We start from the raw sequence: 19,892 nt of genomic DNA, 5'->3' as shown, positions 1-19,892 counted from the left end.
ATTCGGTATTTACCGAATCGGTAAATACCGAATTCTAAAGATTCGGTATTTCAACATCTGGAAATACCTACATCTCCCCCCTTCATATTTACTGACTCTTAAATACCGAATCGGTAAAATTCGGTATTTAAGAGTCGGTAAATATGAATTACCTACATCTGGCCCTAGATGTTTAGTAAGGAACAGAGCTATTTTACAACATTTAAATGCTAATTGCAGCAACAGGGGTAATAGACCACTTCTCCCCCCACAAGGGTGAAAGGTGCCGTGCACTGTAAATGTTTTTTTTTTATCCTGCTGTGTCTGGTAAATGTCCACCTTCCACCCATAGTGCCACCCACTGCAGATGGGATTCTAGATATTAGTGCTCCAGGTTGGGAACAGTCAGTCCCCCCTGTCCCGACAGTAAGTATAGCTTTGCAAGCGCTACTCTATAGCGAGATGTATTCCACATCAGGCTACGTATCATACGTTCAATGGGACGAAAAAACTAGGGTGGTAAATATAGTGGCAGGTTTGTAAAGTAATAAAGGAGCCTGGGGAAGACCGCCATCTTGATAATCGAGACCCTGCTTGCTACTGAGAGAGAAAGGATCTTCCAGAAAGTCATCTGCGAGGATAGCGACGTGAGCGTCCTAGTGAGATTACCATCCATCAGATCTTGATCGTCATGATACACCCTGATACCCAGGTATCAAAAAATTAACATTTCCCTTGTGATCTGATTTCTGTTAATAATGAATTTAGGGTCGGGAGTGTTGGGGTCAAATGGAAACAAGCATGTTTTCCCCAGCTGACCCGCAGGCCCGAGAGGCAAGCAAATAAATTGAGCGTATTGGGTATGACTTCTGGTATCCCCCCCAATATGTTTTATATATAAGAGTAGGTTATCCGCAATCAGGAGATCTAAAACTTTTCACCTCCCACATGGATGCCACAGTGGTCTACAGATTGTCGCATTGACAGAGCTAGGGGCTCAAAGGTCAGCGCAAAAATGAGGGGGGAATAGGGGCAACCCTGCCATGTGCCTCTGCGAACCGATATTGGTTGTGACATCATGTTACCCGTTCTGACCCTCATTGTTGGATTGGTGTATAATAATTTTGTCAATGAGGTGCAGTATGGCCCTAAACCATATCGGGGTAGTACCCTAAATACAAAAGGCCACTCCAGCGTGTCGAAGGTCTTTTCCAGATCTAACACCATGCATCCGGATCTAGGCCATGTTGGTGGAGCATATCGTATGACTCTGAATAGGCCGTGCAAACAGAGATGTGGAACGATTTGGCACAAATCCATTTTGATCCTCATGTATCAGAGAAGGCACCGATGGTGCCAGCCGCCCCACCAGAATGCTAGCCAGTATCTTATAATCAGTATTCAGTAGGGCTAGCGGCCGATAGGAGCATAGCTGGGTGTGGTCCCTGTTGTGGTCCTGTTGCATCATTGTAACAAGTTTATCTATAGATTCGGTGAGTCTTGCAAAGTTGTTATTCATCATGATCTGACCATCCTCAACTCTTTTCTAGAACTCTCTTGTCAGTCCAGGTGTTGTGACATTGTGCAATTCAAACTTGTAAGTTGCCGATTTACATTTTTTATATTTTTGGCCTACTGCCACTACACAGAGAGCATTGAAGCCTCTAGCCCTCCAAACAATTGAGATGTCTCTGAAGCATTTTCGGCAGCAAGGAGACCAGCATTATGAGAAGTTGTGGCATGACTACGCCTCTGCAAAAGTCTACAATGGACCTGTCTGTCTCTCAAGGTGTTGCAGTGCTTTCCCTGGCTCTGGGAAATCAGGGAGTGGTGAAACTGTAGCTTTTCTTCTGGTTGTTACTTGCCCTGTCTGTGTGGCAGGTATGTCTGTGGATTGCTCAGTTTCACAAGGACTTTCATCAGTGCCATCTTGCTCTGTGTCACGATCTATCTTTTGTGATACATCTAAGAAAAAAATATATAGCTATACTTTAGCATATGTTTTTTTTATCCATGTAAATTCAAGATTTTAGGTAACTCTAAATTCACTCCTCTGAATATTGGCTATGTTTAATGATAATGTTTTTTTTTTTGTCCTCATTAGCCACTTTATCATTCCAAGAAATAACCAACCACCAAGAAAAGTCTTTGAAAGGTAGATATCTAGAAAATAGCTCCATTCTTCCCAGGAACAGACCAGATATCTTGGCAGGAGTTACCCTCTGGACGATCTTACTCCATCAAAGCCTAAGACATGCTATCGGCCCACTTTCTTCGTGGCATGGGGGCTCCGTTGGACCTGGAGTACTGGGCCTAATCATCGGACCCGGGGGAAAAAAAAAAACAACAAAAAAAAACGGGTTCTCTGATAGTTTATCTCCACTTGAGTAGCAAATTCCAAAAGCCCAAACTACGGGGACTACAAGACCTTGCCATGTCTACTTTAGATATTTCATAAAGTGATGTCAACCACTTTGCATGAGTCGGCGGATTGACATTGACCCAGTTTTTACAAATTTGTCTTCTTGCTATCAAAATAGAATAAAACAAAAATGACCTCTCTAACCCCCCAATGTTATCACTTAGTCCAAAAATAACTAAGGACCAAGAAAAAGGAATCGAGGTTTTAAGGATTGATTCTAGAGAAGCCTTAACTTTCTGCCAGAAGCTACTAATGTTGGGACATTCCCAGAACATGTGAACATCTGAGGCTGCTGGGAGGAGGCATTTATTGCAGCACTTCCCCGATTGGAACTTAGACAGTCTTTGGGGAGAGAAGTATGCGCGATGCAAAGTAAATAGATGATTGCGCCTCAGCCAGGCAGGTTTGATGACTTTATACAGGAGACTAAAAGATCTCGTCCATAATTCTTCCGCCTGAACTTCTCCATTCCCTCCCCACAATTCTGCCGGGAGGCTGAAGTCTCCATCCGCTTCCTCCATAATGTTCCAATACAAAAAAAGCAACTTCCTTACCACCCCTTACTTTCTCTACTAAATGTTTCTCTAAGGAACTATATCCCCCGAGTTTAACCTTTTTCTTTGTCTGTTCTCGAAACCAGCTTGACAATTGTATATATATATAAACCAGGATAATGGTGAGCCGACCCTCTCAGAGAAAGCATCCCATTCTACTAAACTCCCTCCTGCCACCAACTCTCCCCATCTTGATATCCTTGCCTCCAATAGCACAGATGTAAAGCTATGGACAAGAGGCGGAGAGAGCCCCGGAAAATCACAAATAGGAGCGAAATTAGAAAAGTATGCCAGCCCAACCCTAGCTTTAATTTGAGTCCATTCTTTTACAAGCAGATATAGGGTCTTTAGCCTCACTCTCTTGAAATATCTCTGGTGCCCGAATTTAAACAAAAAACCGTCAAGCGGGAGATTAGAGCCAGATAGCATTGCCTTAAACATGCAACCATTTGAATTGTCTTCTGGGGTCTTTATTAACATCCTAGAGTGGGACCGGTGAAAAGCCCAAGCATAATATTCCAGGTCTGGTAGTGCAAGGCCCCCCTTCTCTCTCCTTCTCCTTAACTTTTTCCATGCCAACCTGGTAGATCTAAAACCCCAGATGAAAGAGTTAATGTTTTGTTGACATTTAAAAAGTTGCTTAGAATCAAATGCCAACGGGATGGTGTTAAAGATAAATGTACATTTAGGAAGGATAGTCATTTTCACTAAACTCGTTCTCCCATAAATAGTAAGAGGGAGAAAGGACCATGCTTTCATCAGTGCCTTAGATTCACGGGAAATCCGATCTAAATTAATCTGGGCCAAAATACCTATGTTGTTTGTAATTCTAACTCCCAGATAGCGGATTGAAGGTGTCACCGGGAGATGAAGGTTTGCGATATTCCAAGCCATAAGATCGGTTTTCCCAGCATTGTCTTCATAGCCCGAGAACATCCCGAATTCCTCGGCCCTTTTTATAACCCTGGGAAAAGCCTGGTCGGGGTCGGTTGTATATATGAGAATATCATCCGCATACAGCCCGACCTTTTTCTCCCAGCCAAAAGAGGAGTAGGGCGGAATGTTACTATCATCCCTAAGGGTCTGAACAAAGGGTTCAACATAAAGATTGAACAAGAGGGGGGAAAGCGGATACACCCCTGTCTTGTCCCCCTACGAATTTGAAAAGGTTCTGTTCGGGTGCCATTAATCAAGAGACTAGCCCTCGGATCCTTGTATAGCTGGCTGATTACTGGACAAAATTTGGCACCAAATTGGAATTTCTTCATTACTGCATCTAAATAGGGCCAATCGACCCTATCGAATGCCTTCATTGCGTCAAGTGTCATGATCGCAAGAGGCAGGGCAAACGTTGAGGCGATATCTATTGCCCCGACCAAATCGTAGGTCAAATCGGCCAACTGGCAACCCCGAATGAAGCCCTTTTGGTCCTGGTGGATGATCGTACCGATCTCGCTCCCCAAACGTGCCGCCAAAATTGCTGTAAAGATCTTATAATCATTATTTAGGAGCGAGATCGGACGATAAGATCCACACTCAGCTGGATCCTTTCCTAATTTTGGAACTAGGGCAATATTTGCCTCACCCCATGACCTAGGCGGTGCCTCACCACTGATTAATATGTTGTTAAACAAGCCAGTCAAGACTGGGATGATAGTCGAGTCTAGCGCCCGATACAGTTCGCCGGGTATGCCATCAGGCCCTGCGGCCTTCCCCTGCTTCAGTTGTTTGATAGCTCTTATGACTTCTGCCTCTGTTATTTCTTTGTCTAGATGTTCACTCTGTCGCTTAGTTAATTTTGGGAGGCTCACCTTCTCCAACCACGTATCTCTCTCCTCAGCATTAACTCTGATTCCTTCCGTATATATATTCTGAAAGAAGGCCCGAAAGGCATCCCCTATTTCCGAGTCTGAGTTCCTGTTGTTGGTTTCGCCCTCTACCCTCACTTCTTTAATATAGTTTCTGGCTTGATCTGCTTTGATTTTCCAGGCAAGCAACTTGCCCGCAGCCTCACCATATTCGAAGTGGGAAAGCTTGCTAGCCTGCCACCTTTTATTCACTCTCTCCTGCAATATAGCATCTAATTTGTTTTTTAGCACAGACCTTCTTTCCAAATTCGCCGGGGACATGGGGTCGTGCGAATCTATGAGCGCCAGGTCTCTCTCTATATTTGATAGCTCCTCTCTATATTTCTTTTTTCTATAGGAGGCGCGGTTGGTGATGCATCCCCTTAGATAGGCCTTCCAAGTCTCCCATATAGAGACCAGGGGGGGCAGAATTTAAATTGCACTCCAGAAAGGCAGCGGACTCAGATATAAGAAATTCCCTCTCCTCTTCTTCCAGTAGAATGGTGCGATCGAAGTACCATGAGGTATGAGTGACATTCTGGCCTAATATTAATGAAAAGAGAATAGCCGAGTGGTCAGATAAATGAGGGGGAAGGTAGACCAAGCTTTTTATGGAGTCTTTGAGGGTGAAGCTGAATAGGGCATAATCAATGCGTGATTTATGCTTGTATTTGTAATTATGGAACAAAACCCCCAAGATATTGCCTGCTCTCTCCCGCCAAAAATCCACCAGCCCCAAATTCAACATACAGGTCAAGAGAGTAGCCCTCGCTTTGCTGTGTGGTACTGCTCTAGAGCTAGGGGATTTATCCAATTTCGGGTCTAAGACCAGATTGAAGTCTCCCATCCATATTACGGGATAATGTTTTTGAGAGCAAACTATTTTACATGGGTTTCTCTACGTATGATAAATGAATGATTATTGTTACTATAACTCCCATAATACATTTGAAAGTTCAAATAACCATTAAAATGAAGGACCATTTCAGATATAATTTAATGATATATCTGCATTTCTTATTCTATCATGATATAATGATTAGCGCCGAGACACCCATCTGGGTATTTGCGCGCTTTAAAAATTGCATAAAAAAATTAAAAAATTATGAAAATCCTATGAAATCTTACCTTCCAGTGTAATTGGTGGATTGGAGGTATCTATGTTGGACACCCCAGCAACATTCTCCAGCTGAATTGTTGCTTCAATCATGGTTTCCATGGGTGTTGGTGGTGGCTGCTGCTGTTTTGGTCCTCCGCCTGTCCCACATGCCACTGCCAAGATTTGCTACATTCTCTTTCGTACGTGATCTTAAGTTGAACCATTTTTTCCTGCTTTCTAAGATGGTACATTGCGTCACTTCAAGGGCATTGATTTTTTCGAAGATGTTGTTCCAGATTAAATGTTTTGGTGCTTCTGGCACAGTGAAAAAGCTCTTACCAAACAGCTCCTTATTATGGCTATTATACTTCTCAGTGATGATCTCAAGCTCATTCTCAAAAAAAGTAAGCTTGCGCTTTCTATATGCAAGGTCTTTGTCTGCCTCTTCCCTGGACATATTTGTAGTCGTTTGCAGCCAAAGATTCCCACAACTGTCCACAGATGTACTCCTGCAACACTCACTTTCTCTGTGTAACAGAACACTAGGAGGGGGATGCATTTGAAAACTTCCTCCGAGTGATAGCATCATTCTGTTCCCAAAAAGCGACTTCCAAGTTGCGATTTCCTAACACCGATTCACACATTTTGCGATTTCCTATTCCTATTCCTATTAGGAATTTGCAAATCTTACCAAATCGCATATTGTGGAAAGTGAACTTTCATATATTACTGTTGAACCTGGCCCGTTTGGCAGGGTTATCTCCTCCTATCTTTCTGACCCTCTTTTTGTTGGTTTTAGGACTCTGGGCACTTTACCACTGCTAACCAGTGCTAAAGTGCATGTGCTCTCTCCTTTAAATATGGTATGATTGGTTTACACCTGTTTGGCATATCTGATTTACTTGTAAGTCCCTTGTAAAGTGGTATCTCATATACCCAGTGCCTGTAAATTAAATACTAGTGGGCCTGCAGCACTGATTGTGCCACCCACAGAAGTAGCCTTTCAAACCGGTCTCAGGCCTGCCACTATAGGGCCTGCGTGTGCAGTTTACTAACACACTGACTCTGCATTTGAAAATACTTGCTAAGCCTGAAACATCCCCTTTTGCTACATACAGGTCACACTTAAGGTAGACTCTAGGTAGCCCTATTGGCAGGGTGCTGTGTAGGACATGTGCTTTTAACGTCTTGCATGTCCTGGTAGTGACAAACAGCCTATTAGGGTTCTCACTGCTGTGAGGCCTACTCCTCTCATAGGCTAGCATTGGGAATTCCCTTATATATGTTTAAGTGATAATTCCTGATTGGAAAGGAGAAGCATTGCCATATTTGTATGTTTAGAATGGTAGTGATAAATCCTACTTACTGGTGTAGCTGTATTTTACATTACTATTTTAGAAAATACACTCTTAGAAATTGGGTATTACTCTGTGCTTATGACTCTTTGTGCTTTTCTGCCTGATTCTAATCCTCGTCTGGGCTTGGGTGACAGCTAAACATTGTGTATACTTTGCAGACAGCCATCAAACAGGAAGGCTTGGGTGTGACAGGGTTATATCTGAATTCATCTGCATACTGATGGTCTTCCTGGGCTGGGAGAGACAGGTGTGCCCTCACACAAAGGGCTGATTTATCCATTACTGATGTCTGCAGCAAGGGTTGGGGTTAAATTGGAGAGTTGCGTACTTCTAAAGTTTCCTTTGAAGTCATCCCTGAAACAAGGACAATTTTGAGATTAAGTACAGGCGCTCTGACCCCATGTTTTCTGAAAACGTTTAGAACTGGAACCGTACCTCATTCAGAAGGACAGCTGCGCTGCTCAAAGGACTCATCTGGACTGCTCTTCTGCTGTTGCCCTTCTGCCAGCTACTTGATGTGTGGCCTGAAGGACTCACTGTATTGATTTTCTGCTTGTTGCCCTGCTGCTGACTCTTGACTACTAGGTTCTTCAAGCTGCATATTGCCAGAGGCTGCTGTGCTACCAAGAGGTTCCACCATTGGAGTTACTTGCTTTGTTGGGCTGATCTGTGGCCTGCTGTGCTGCAAAAAAGGACTGCCACTTTGCTAAAGAGATCCAGATGTGCTGGATGGCCTGCCTGCCTACCGCACCTCTCGTTCTCCCAAGTGTTCTCCTGGGACTGTGGACTGCCCAGAACTGGCCGATGGACCCATCAGCCAGCCATCCAAGTCCTGTGCCACTTAGTGCATAGTGAGCACTTCATTCTGCACTCATCTGCATTTACCTTACACCCAAAAAGCAGCGCGTGACGAGTGCGCCATTTTTATTTACCTTGTACTAGTAACTAACGCATAGAGATCACTTCTTACTTTCCCTAGTGTTGCAGAAGCAATCCGAGTGTTGAATGAGGCTGGGGCGTCAGCTGAAAGGATGCTGCTCGCCCATATAAACTACCGCCAGTAGTTGGCCCAGAAAATGCCGTTGGCAAGCGCCACTGGATTTCCAAACCACTGAGGACGGTCCCGTGAAGCAGACGCACAGCTCTAGCAGAGAGCAGGTACTGTTGGCTACTGTAGGGACAAGCATTGTCCAAGGACAGCTGAAGGAGTGAATTCACGAGCACAAGGGCTCCCGTGTGCATTGTGCTTTTGTGCCTTGCTTAGGACATGGGGAACACAATTTCCGACCTGCTCAAACACGAAGGAGCCCAACTGCGATCCCATACTTGGCGAACGCGGATCCAGAGAGGTCTCCGCGCCGACATCTGCATGGTGGGGTCAGCTGCAGCACCCCGCGATCTTGGGCAGCTGCACTTGGTTTTCCTGCATGCGGGGGACCCATTGAGGTTTCCCCACTGAAGACTGCAGGGTGTGCCCCCTTTCCCTGTTGAGACATCCTAAATTACCATATTACACATAGTAGGCGCGCAGGAGTTCCTGTAGCCTATGTTTCATGCCTGATTACACTCGTGTCTGTGAGACTCCAAAATCTACCATAATCCTGCTAATAGGAGTGCAGATGCGATGGGCCCTGTATTGTTGTGTTTAGATGTGGATTCTATGTGTTTATCTTCATGTTCTGATATATGTCATTTTGATTTTTGCAGCATATGTCATTTTGATTCTTCCAGTGTCCGGATAAGGAGTACTGACCCAGGATTTGCATAAGAGGCACAGTTTCTATGATTCATGTCGTTTTGGTCTACGTTGTATGCATTATATATATATATATATATATATATATATATTATAAACCTTATGTGGAGTCTCTTTTGTGGTGTATTCATTGATTGTGTTTCTGAGGGAGCGTGTCGTGTAAACACTTTACACATTGCCTCCAATGATAAGCCTGACTGCTTTGCGCCAAGCTAACAGAGGGTGAGCAAAGGTTATCTTTGGTGTGCAACTTACTTGCCCTGACTAAAGTGGTGGGTTCAGCCTGGTCAAGGTGCATACCCTAGCCAATCTGAAACTCCATTTCCAAAAATTACCATTAGCGATTTCCTAATTGCTATTTGGATGGAATCGTTATTTGGAAATCGCTAAGCGAAATGTACGTACATCTGGCCCTAGATCTGGTTTATATTGATAATAAAGTGTTGTAAAAATTGAGAAGGTTTCCATTTCGTTCTACCAGGACCCTTGTTTTACATGGATCACTATTACGAAGGTCAATGAGAAGCTGTTTAACATATACAGTGATATCAGTTGAGGAAGATGTTTTGCACTCTATTTGTTGCCCCTGGGTGGCTTCCACTAATTCATGTTATTCGATGGTTGGTTTGGAATGGGAGTGGGTTTTATGTAAGGGCTGCTGTTTGGGGGATTTTTGTTAAATTGAACCTTCTCTCCAAAGTCTCATTTATATATCTACTTTATTCTCTCCACTTTGCTAGTTATGGTCAAACATGACGCTGGCAGCTGTATCGACCAGAACGATGCGTTTCATATAACTACTTGTTAAACTTCCCATTAAGAGGCTATCAGGGGAGAATAAGGCATTTTTCAATCATACAGACTACTTGATGTGACCCGGTTTGTTACCACTCTCTTAAAACCCACTCGATCCTAAACACCAAAGGTATGAACCAAACGTTGAAATTTTAAAAGATCTTAAACTACTGTCATAAACTAAAGGGGAACCGAATTTGTCAACAGGAGACAAGAATTGGTGAAGGGAAAGCAATTAAGATGAGAAGCAGGTGGCTAGACCAATATGCTTTCTCTTCTGCTTCCAAAAAGAAAATGGCTTAGTGACACTGCTCTCTTAGAGCTCAGGAATAAAGATCACCGAAGAACCTCAATTAACCTGATCTAGGTCCATTTTGTGAACTGAAGATTTGCCGCACACACCATTAGGTTGTTTAGCCATGTTATCAAGAGAGAAAAACTGCTCAATAACCAACAACTTCAATGACACTGGACACAAACAAAGCCCTTGGTAAGGTTTCTTGGGTTTTTGTGTGTAGTACTGGATAGGTTTTCAGCGAGTTAGCTCTTCACCCATATGGTCCTCACTTCATGTATTCACCCCATACCCAGAATTAATATCAACGGTTCACTCTCCAAAGATTTTCCATTACGAGAGACTAGTCAAGGAAGCTTCAATTGCCTTTCATTATTTGTGCTAGCTACATAACTTCTTCTATTTGCTATTAGAATAAATCCCAGCACGTTAGGCAACTCCTTCAAAAAGGCAACCTACACAATTGCAGTCGATGACAACCTCATCTTTAGTGAACAAACAGGAAAAGAAATCCCTACAATACTATACTACACATTATTTATTCCCTGAACAAGGACAGAACAGAAGCCCTTCCCATGAATAACATGCGCCAATGTTGTTTTTAGCCAATACTGGTTTCTTATGGGAAATATCCAGGATAAAAAAGCCCAGCATCTTTTCATCTCCATAAAATGCAATGAAAAATGAACACTACAATCTGTTAAACAACTTATGGAACGACTAATAGTTCCCCCAAATGTATCATCTGGTGGGTTAGGATGGAAAAAGTCAAAATTATGATATCATAATTTGTTAATTTACATATAAATATGTTTTCAATCAGCATTTCTGAAAAAATAATGCACTTGTTTCAAACTTCATGTGGTGTTTAAGAAAAAGCCAACAGTCACTTCAACCAAGTTGCAACTACCAAAAAGCTCTTAGATGCGTCAACTTAGCATATTTCTACAGATATTAAACAGATTATCAGGTCCAACAAGAACTCCAATTACAATCAACCATTCCTCACAGGCCACCTCCTTGACAGCTGATTGCGCAAGATTTGATCCACCTACTGAATTCGATATCAATTATTACCATGAGACATACAAAGACACCACAATTCTCAGACATATATAACTACACAATTTCATAGATCATACTTCTTAAAGATCTAAGGCTTCCCCATTCTCTAGCTTTCTTACCCAAGCTTAACATTGACCGATACAAATTTTTCAAATTCAAGATCGCAGTCTCTAAAATGTAAACTTCACATGAACCAGACTTGCCCAATCTAGCAGAGCAATCACTAAAAGGAGGCTGCAAGGTTGAACACCTCAATCAAAAAAGAAAAAATATAAATAAATAAATAAAAAAAGTCATCCTTTGCCCAGGGATTTTCAATAATTACCCATGTGTACACTTTGGAAGATCATTTGGCCCGCTCTCCCCACCTAGAAATCGTTCCTGCATTAGCCCAATGTACATTTTGGCTCGCTTGTAATGCATTTTGGACCTCTTCGAAACTCCACCTGCTCTGTCACAAACAATGAAAACTGTTGGAGCTTGCAGATGGAAAAACTTGACCTTTGTTTGGCACATACATTTATACTGTCTGTCCCCACATTAAATCCTTCTGGAGTGAGGTGAAGTACTACGTGTAAAGGTCCTTGAATTATGACTGGACACCTGACCCTATGAATAAACAACAAGAACGAATTAAATGTGGTTATCATTGACCCACATTACTTAGGTCACCGAAGTTGTCTCCCTAAAGAAAACCCATTAGGTTTTTAGAAGAACCCTCACCCACCAACCTAGTTGTAGCATGCTTCATAGTCTGGTTCTCACCAATGGGACCAAGTGCCTACAAGGTGTGCTTCGACACCCGTTTACAGCAGAGCAGGATCGTTCAGGTGAATATTGTGTGGGTGAGCCTCCAGGATACTAGATCACAAGTGCTGGGCAATACTTTATTAAAGAGTTCCTGGGGCAGGGTTAAAAACGATGATGGATGTGAAATAGGAGAAATGACCTCACACATCCCAAAGAAGTGAAGTGGTCTACATGTTTCAGCCAAACAAACCAGTGTTAATTGGCTTTCTTCAGGACCGGTGCTGCCAGGGCCTCGATGGATGATTTGCAGGTAACGTGACTGCACACACGCCAAGGTGTTTGTAAATGCAATGGTTTTTGTAACTTACGATTTACACCAACATCAAACATTTCTGCAAGATCAAAGGAGACAAAATATATTAGAAAACATACCTTCTTTCTGGCACTGTTTGGTGATTTATAGTATTGGGCACAACATTCAAAGTGTCCTGCATCCAATGCCCCAGAACCCTTTATTTCAAAACGAGGACTCGTTTCTACAACCACCTAAACGCCCCATAACCAACCAACACTGTATCTCGACTGTCCACTCAAGAACACTTTTGGAGCTCTAATGCTCTCAGGGAACCATGTCATTATGCAGGGCAATCTGGCTGCAGGCTATCCATGTTCTTTTTGGAACCTTGCAAAAATGTTCCACTTCTTTTCCTCTCTTTCTCTTCTGCTAAAACCTTTTGGAAAGGAACTCATTAACTGTTCACACATTCAATGAACTGATTCATTACAGACAGAAGATAATTATTAGAATGTTTTATTATAACAAAATCTTTTGATGTAAATTCAATAACATGTTCTATTTCCCTAATTAAAAGGTATAAGAATAATTTTTCTAATAATTAAAGCATGAGTGCTATTTACTGATGTTTATGTATGATTCTGATTTTTAAACTTTGAGGGCCATATGTATCAAGCACAAATGTGTTCGCAAACGCCGAAATTCGCATAATTTCGGCGTTTGCGAACGCATTTGTGCTAAATGGTATGTATGTAGCAAATGTGCGTGCAAAATAAGTAATCACAAAATTTGCGATTCCTTATAGTGCAATTTTGCCTTAAGGAATCGCAAATTACCACCAACTTCAAGTTGGTGGTAATTTACGATTTCTTTGAAAAATACACATTTGCATTTTTTAAAGTGCTATGTGAAGCACATACATGCCCTTAGGGCATGTATGTAAGCACATACATGCCCTTAGGACATGTATGTGTGCCACATGTGCACCCATGATTATTTCAGGGGTGCAACAGGGTGTCCTTTGGACACCCCTGCACCCTTGAAATTGCATTCTCAATTTGTGATTCGCAAATTGCTAATCGCAAATTGAGAATGTCTTCCCATTCATTCCTATGGGCCTCTAGGCCCATCGGAATGAATGGGGAGGTATTCCTTAATTGTGAATCGCAATTTGAGATTCGCAATTAAGGAATATGTAGGCTTCGCAAAATTTATTGCAAATCCTACATACATAGCATTTTGCGATTCTCAAATAGCGATTTGCAAAAAATCGCTATTTGAGAATCGCAAAATGACTTTTTGATACATACGGCCCTAAAACATTTTTAAGTGAAAAAAACCAAACTTCGATCAGCTAACTCAACTTCTCAACACGTTATCAATTTTCAATTTTTCATTCCTTAATACAAATTTCAATAGTTTTGGCATAATGTGCAGAAATATCCAAGAGTTTATGTAGAGAGTTACTTCATCAAGGCATACTGTATTGACAGACCAATTTTAGATTTCAGAAACTGTGTCTGCGTTTCATGAATTTAATAAAAATGATACCCGTGTTGTTTTGGTTTAAGATTCCGAACTCCACATTCATAAGAAAAGTAATATTTGGCGCTTTCAAAAGTATTGATGAGGTTAGAAAAATCACGGCTGGTAAGTCCAGACTGAAGTCGAAGTTAGTCCATAGTTTTCCTGTTTTGTACATTCAGGAAGCGGATATTCCACCAGTCTGTGCAGTTGTCTTTGGATTTTGTGGCTCACAAACTGGGGCCTTCCAGGGTCTCCAATCAATACCTTCGTTTTATATCTGTGGATGCACTGCCTCAGCCAGTAATGGAGATCATCAGCAAGATGCTCATCATAAAACATATCACCTAAAACAACAACGTTCCAGTTTTCAGGATCTGAGCCAGTAATATTTGTGGTTACCATTGGGACAGGTTTCACTTTGTTGAGCTCGCAGTTCAATGCAATGGCTGCTGCTGCAACTGAAAACAGAAAATACATTTAGAAATGGCTTCCCTCAAAAACGCCAAATGCCAATTAATAATTTTCATGTATGTTTATGCGATATAATACAATACCAGATAGTTTGATTTAACTACCCAATGTGCCAGCAGTAAGACTTTTGAAAACCCTTCCGATCTGTTCTCTCTTTGACAGACACATTGATAGAATGTATTAGGTGACCATGGCATGCATACAAAGTGAATGACATAGGTACAAAATATATGAAACAAAAGAGGCTTACAGACAATGGTTTTAAACTTTATTTCTTGTGGAAACTGGAGTTTCCTCGAGTGACAAATGTAGTTTTGAAAGTCTGGAAAGGGTAATTTATGATCTATATCAGAATGCAAGCAAATACGTGATGTATTATCATTTATAATCTAGACTCGGTCTGTGATGGAATACTTTAATAAGAAGCTAAAGCAATGGCAGAAGTCAGCTGTCTATCAGGGCTGCATCTCTATTTTGGGGGTGCGTTTACATAGTTTTGATGACGGAAATGAACAACATTCCAGTGTAAGGACAGGTTAGCTTTGGACGATAATTCCTTGGAGGGATCTATATGACATTAGACGCCTAGCCATGTGAGATGGAGGGACTGCAGTCCACATTTGAAAACTTTAGGTGTTCTGCAAAACTGTCACATTCTCAGAGAAGTGCTACCAAAAAATAGGCATGTCTATTTTCCTTTCAAATTTGTTTTAAAACTTCGAGGAAGGTTAAACTAAGAATAAATATTTTCACTTGGAGATGATGGATTTAAAAATCTGTGATCTTCACAAACAAAAGTATTAATTGTTTGATCCTTTGACAGCCTTCGTATTAACTAGCAAACCCTTCCCCTTTGAAGGGATTACAATATTCGGACTAAATAAACAAGTTACTTAGCTTCAGTAACGCCTTATCTGTTAGAGATGTTATATCTAGCCGCAGATTCCTTATCTTAGAATTTTCCCCAGGCGCCACACTGTATCGGCAAAAAGGTAATCAGTACCTCTGCCTGGTAGATGGTGTAGATCATCCCCACGGCGGCATCCACATCAGATGTGTTGTGTTCGATGCCTATACAGGCACTTCCCCAGTGCTCGGACATCGGTTTCTTTTCTTGACTATTTCTGTGCCAGAAGCACAGAGACATGTCAGAAGGCTGAGTTCACTGTGTGCCAAAACTATGGGCCTACAGGGACCTTTTTTAGGTAGGCAGACTGATTCGCATAAGTGGGTAGGTTGGGAGCGTTGGTAAGGAATCTGCAGCTAGAAAGAATCTCTACCAGATAAGGCGTTACTGAAGGTAAGTTACTTGTTTATCTGAGCGTGTGAAATAACAAAGTGAAAACACAGCTCACTCTGGAAGCCCGCTAAAGCAGGACCCGAGGAGCAGGTGTAAAAGAGGCCATAAATGAAATGCCACGCAAACCAAGACCCCCTGGGACAAAAGATTCCGCTAGAGCAGGACCTCAGCCACCACTCACCTGAACACAGGAAACAGCACTCGAAGTAGTGCAGAAACAAAAAAAACAGGTCATGGCTATAGAGTAGCGTCCTTTTATGTGATTGGTGGTGGACAACGGGGGCCATGTTGGAGGGATAGGGAGACTAGTAGGCTAACTATATTTTGCTTAGAGTTTCTGTGGGAGCAGAATGCTCATGTGTAATTACTGTGGCGAGTAAGATGGACGACGATGTAATGTGCTGCTTTTGTTAGCGGGGGGATTTGCTGCATAACACAGCTAAACAAAAAATGCATCATAAACAGGCGGTATACATTTGAACAGTTTTAGGTACATATAAGGACATTTTTGGAGCACAGCCAGCATGCGGGAGGAGCTTAATACCACTGGTCAGTTGGGGGAACATTCCTAAGGAGTGACCACTCGTTAGTCAAGGGATAGTGTGTACGCATGCGCGAAACTGACCATCGCTAAAAATAGCCTGTTGCCGGGCAGGGTAAAGGTTCATTGGCATGGAGGAAGGACGAAAGGGCACGTTGACCACGAGGCCGCATGTTCATACAAAATGGAAGCCACCAAATAAAAAATGGCCCCCGTACGTTTAGGTCAAGTTAACAGAAAAGCTCGTGTAGCTGAACTAAACGCTAAGTCAGGTACTGCCAAATTACGACAGACGGCCCTTTTAGCGTTTAGCTGAAGCTACCTCATAATGGAAGTAATCCGGATGTTCATCATCAATATCGATCATCATAATTTGCTTTACTTCAGCATTACTCATCTGTACATTTTTAGCAATAGCTCGTCTGGATGGGATACAGACTGTAATACATACAGAACATAAAGTAGGACCACATTGAATGCATAGGCAACAGGAAAAGAATATCCCTATAATCACGCATTGAACTGTTAACAGTTTCCAACCCCATGTACTAAACAGAGTCCAAAACCAGCCAGAAAAAGTCCAAGTACCATTGTCAGTATGAATTTCAGCAGAAATTTTGTGCAATTTAGAGATAGCATCATACACTGATGGTGAATTATCTGGGACGTAAACACAACAACTACTTCCGATGATGCGGCATGCACCCCCACGATCAGCTAACACTACGTCCAGAACCATCCGGTTCTGAAGCATAACAATTCTTGTAATCTGAAGCTCTTCAGTTATATTCCCTAAGGCAGAGGCAGTTTCATTAGCAACTGCCTCCACAACACGTGTTAGCCGTCTAATTTTCCTGCTGTTTAGAGCCGCACCAACAAAAGAGAACAATCCTAAATTAAAATCCACATATTGTTGTAGTGAGGTGTCGGTTTGGTCGACTTCATCAATGTCCAATGTTCTTTTAACTCTATTCAATATAAAATCGTGATACAATACAAAATCATTATGGTACATAGGTGGGGCAATAAACACAGGGGGTAACACAAAAGATATATAACATGTGCCTAACCATCCAAGAGGAAGACGATGATAACCTTTATTACCGCAAATAAAGTAAGTGTTTCGTGAGGCCACAAATGAAATACCGTTGGATGTATCAAAGGCGAGAGTAATATTGCATTCACTTCTCCCTACCGGAATTGTTCCTTTATTCCTAATACAAAGATCTGCTTTTGTATCAATAACTGTAATTACATGTAAACTGGACATATTTGTAAGTCTCTGGTTGGTGAAGATACGAGGCGCAGATACATTGTCCGGTCGATATTCTTCCCATTCAAATTTAGTTCCTTCTGCCTGTGGATAGCCATCTCGATCATTATAACAGATTTTATTCAACCGAAAAAGTAGTCCACCTTTTGTTGGCCATCTTAATGTAAAGAGAAGTGTGTACCAAGCATTACACGAATCATTGTGAGAAAAAGGAAGAGGAATAAGTGGGGTTCCTCCTTTCTTCTGGTGTCCAGGCAACATACCACATACCCAACAATTAGTGGTATTCGTCATATTATGTGTGTGATGTAGAATTTGAATGAAACTGTTATTCAAATAAGTCTGTCTTTGTCTCTCCTCATGATAGGGCAAAGTAAAATGGAAATGTTCAGATTGAATTGGAGTGGTAGGCAGTAAATAGTCCCGTGCAGGAAACAGTCTTTCTGTAGTCCAAGCTATTACTGCTATTACCACTATTGTCGTAACAAAAAGAACCGCACCCAAAATTCTTCTGTTTCTCAATGTCATAGGTGCCATAGTACAAAGAACGAAGTCTCAAGAAACAAACTAAAAAATAAAAATATAGTGCTGAGAACCGAGGCTGCCGCTGATTTCTTCTCCGAGATTCAAGACGGGTGTAGGAGAGTAGGGTCTGCTATCCTATGGTCACCCCAAATTTTTGCTTTTTGCTTCACTGGTTTTCGACTACTGAGGCTGTGGGCCTGCTGATCAGACCCCCAGCCTGCTGTTCTCTCACTAAATTACTGACACATGTGCTATAGGCACATACCAATTGGAAATGGACTCCTTGTCAGCCCCTGTATAATGCACTATAGGTGCCCAGGGCATAGGGGCCACCAAGGCCTACCAGGGGCTGCAGCATATCTTTTGCCACCCCTGGCTGGTTCTTAAATTGACACAACTGGCTGATCACTCAGCTGGGGTAAGGTGGTGTAATCACCCCTTGCTTAGATATAGTATATCTATATCTAAACCTATCTCTGGACACATGTAAACCTGTGAGCCACTCCTATGGAAGGCCTCATCAATCCTGGAGGCAGAGTGCGTGGTTTTATGTGAGATGGAGCTCTAGCATGAGCTGAGCCTGTCTGCAGCTGTCGGGAACAACTCCCTAAGCTGTTTCAGGATAATGCCATACCATATACTCTTAAGTGCCTTATAATCCTCGCGGTTAAATAGCAACTTTGGTTTGGCTTTATCAAAACATGTCGTGTAAGGTGTCATACGATTTGGAATACTATCCCCTCGCCAGTTCTGGCGACGGGGATAGCATTCCACCCCTCTAGAGGGGTAAGACATGTTGCTTTACTTAAATGCGGTTAATTTCTCCCAAGACCTTAAGATCCACAAAATGGATGCCTCTGCCACAGACAAATGTCTGGACCCCTGCAGTTGACCGAAACTCAACCAAATGGGTCCTGGACAAAGGGTTTCCTGTCACAGGAGGGTGTCACCGCCCTCCAGACAGGAGATAGTGGATTGTAGCAGGGAGGTTTGAAAGAAACCAGACACTGCTTGGGGCGCACAAGGCTGCCCCTTGCATAATCCGGCCAAACCGGTTCTGGGGCACTCCAGCCCTCGTGCCAGGGCGGCCTGGATCAAAGGAAGGGGGTGTATCTACCCACTTCCTGGGTCCCACCCATAGGGGGGGGGACCTAGCAGGTAATCACGCCCCCCAGATTCGAATAAGAGTGGGAGCAGTGCCAATGCACATCAGATTTCCTGGAAGAAACATTTGAAACGGAATTCTGGACCCTTCGCCCTCCATCTCAACGTGGAAGCCCGAAGAATCTCCCTTGTGGTCAAGGAGTGACCACCCTGCAGCAGCAGGCACCATCCAGCCCTCGACGTCTACTTAGTTGCAGTTCCCGTCGGAACTCGAGCGACTGAGATCGACGAGATCAAGCTTGCCTGCCTTCCAACAGCCCGATCCACAGTCCCTGCAGAGCTGAGACCCGTGGAGGCGACCGGAAGCGTGGGGCACGCCATCTTGAATTGACCACGAGACGCTGACCGTGCAGCCCACGAGTGACCCTCGAAGCTGTGCACCGGGGTTTGTGAAGCCCCCACCCTGAGCTACTCCTGAGCCGAAGTTCAGCCCTCCACACTCGACGAGTGCTGCGTGGGGCCCTTCTGCTCTATTTGGCTCAACGCGTTGGCCCGGTCACTTGCCAGCCGGCTAGTGGTCCCTGTGCCGACGAAACTACAAAGAAGACTCGTGAATCTGGTTGCTCCAGATCCACACCAGCTCCCCTGAAAAGGAGCCCCGACTCTGACCTCCCTGGTCCGAGTGAGAAGCAATCTTCCGATCCCGCGTGGATTGCTCTTGCCAAGGCTTGTTTGCTCCAAACTTGAAGCCGACTGCACCGACGGTGAGAGCCTGCGTGGGACAGATCGTGACCTGCTCCTGGACGTCGCAGATGCCCCAGAGCCCACGTGACAGCGGAGAGAAGCTCCTCGACGACCACCTGATTGCGCCCGACATTGCCTGGTTCCGTCCTGGTTCCACCCTGGTCACTGCTGAGTGACCCAGACTCTGTCCCC

General features: G+C 43.1%; 1 protein-coding gene across 1 annotated transcript in view; it reads right to left on the bottom strand.

Moving 5' to 3' along the window:
- Positions 1–12,715: 12,715 nt before the first annotated feature.
- Positions 12,716–19,892, bottom strand: part of ETFBKMT (electron transfer flavoprotein subunit beta lysine methyltransferase) — a 205,409-nt gene continuing 198,232 nt past the window's right edge. Inside the window, exon 3 of the mRNA XM_078653932.1 lies at positions 12,716–14,200. Within this exon, the coding sequence (XP_078510058.1) occupies positions 13,857–14,200 (344 nt within the window). The 3' untranslated portion in view covers positions 12,716–13,856. The remainder of the gene's footprint in view (positions 14,201–19,892) is intronic.

This window comes from Lissotriton helveticus, chromosome 1_1, assembly GCF_964261635.1.
Source record: "Lissotriton helveticus chromosome 1_1, aLisHel1.1, whole genome shotgun sequence".
Classification (NCBI taxonomy): Eukaryota; Metazoa; Chordata; class Amphibia; order Caudata; family Salamandridae; genus Lissotriton; species Lissotriton helveticus.
The sequence above is the reverse complement of the archived record's forward strand: the minus strand, read 5'-3'. Positions and strand labels throughout refer to the sequence as shown.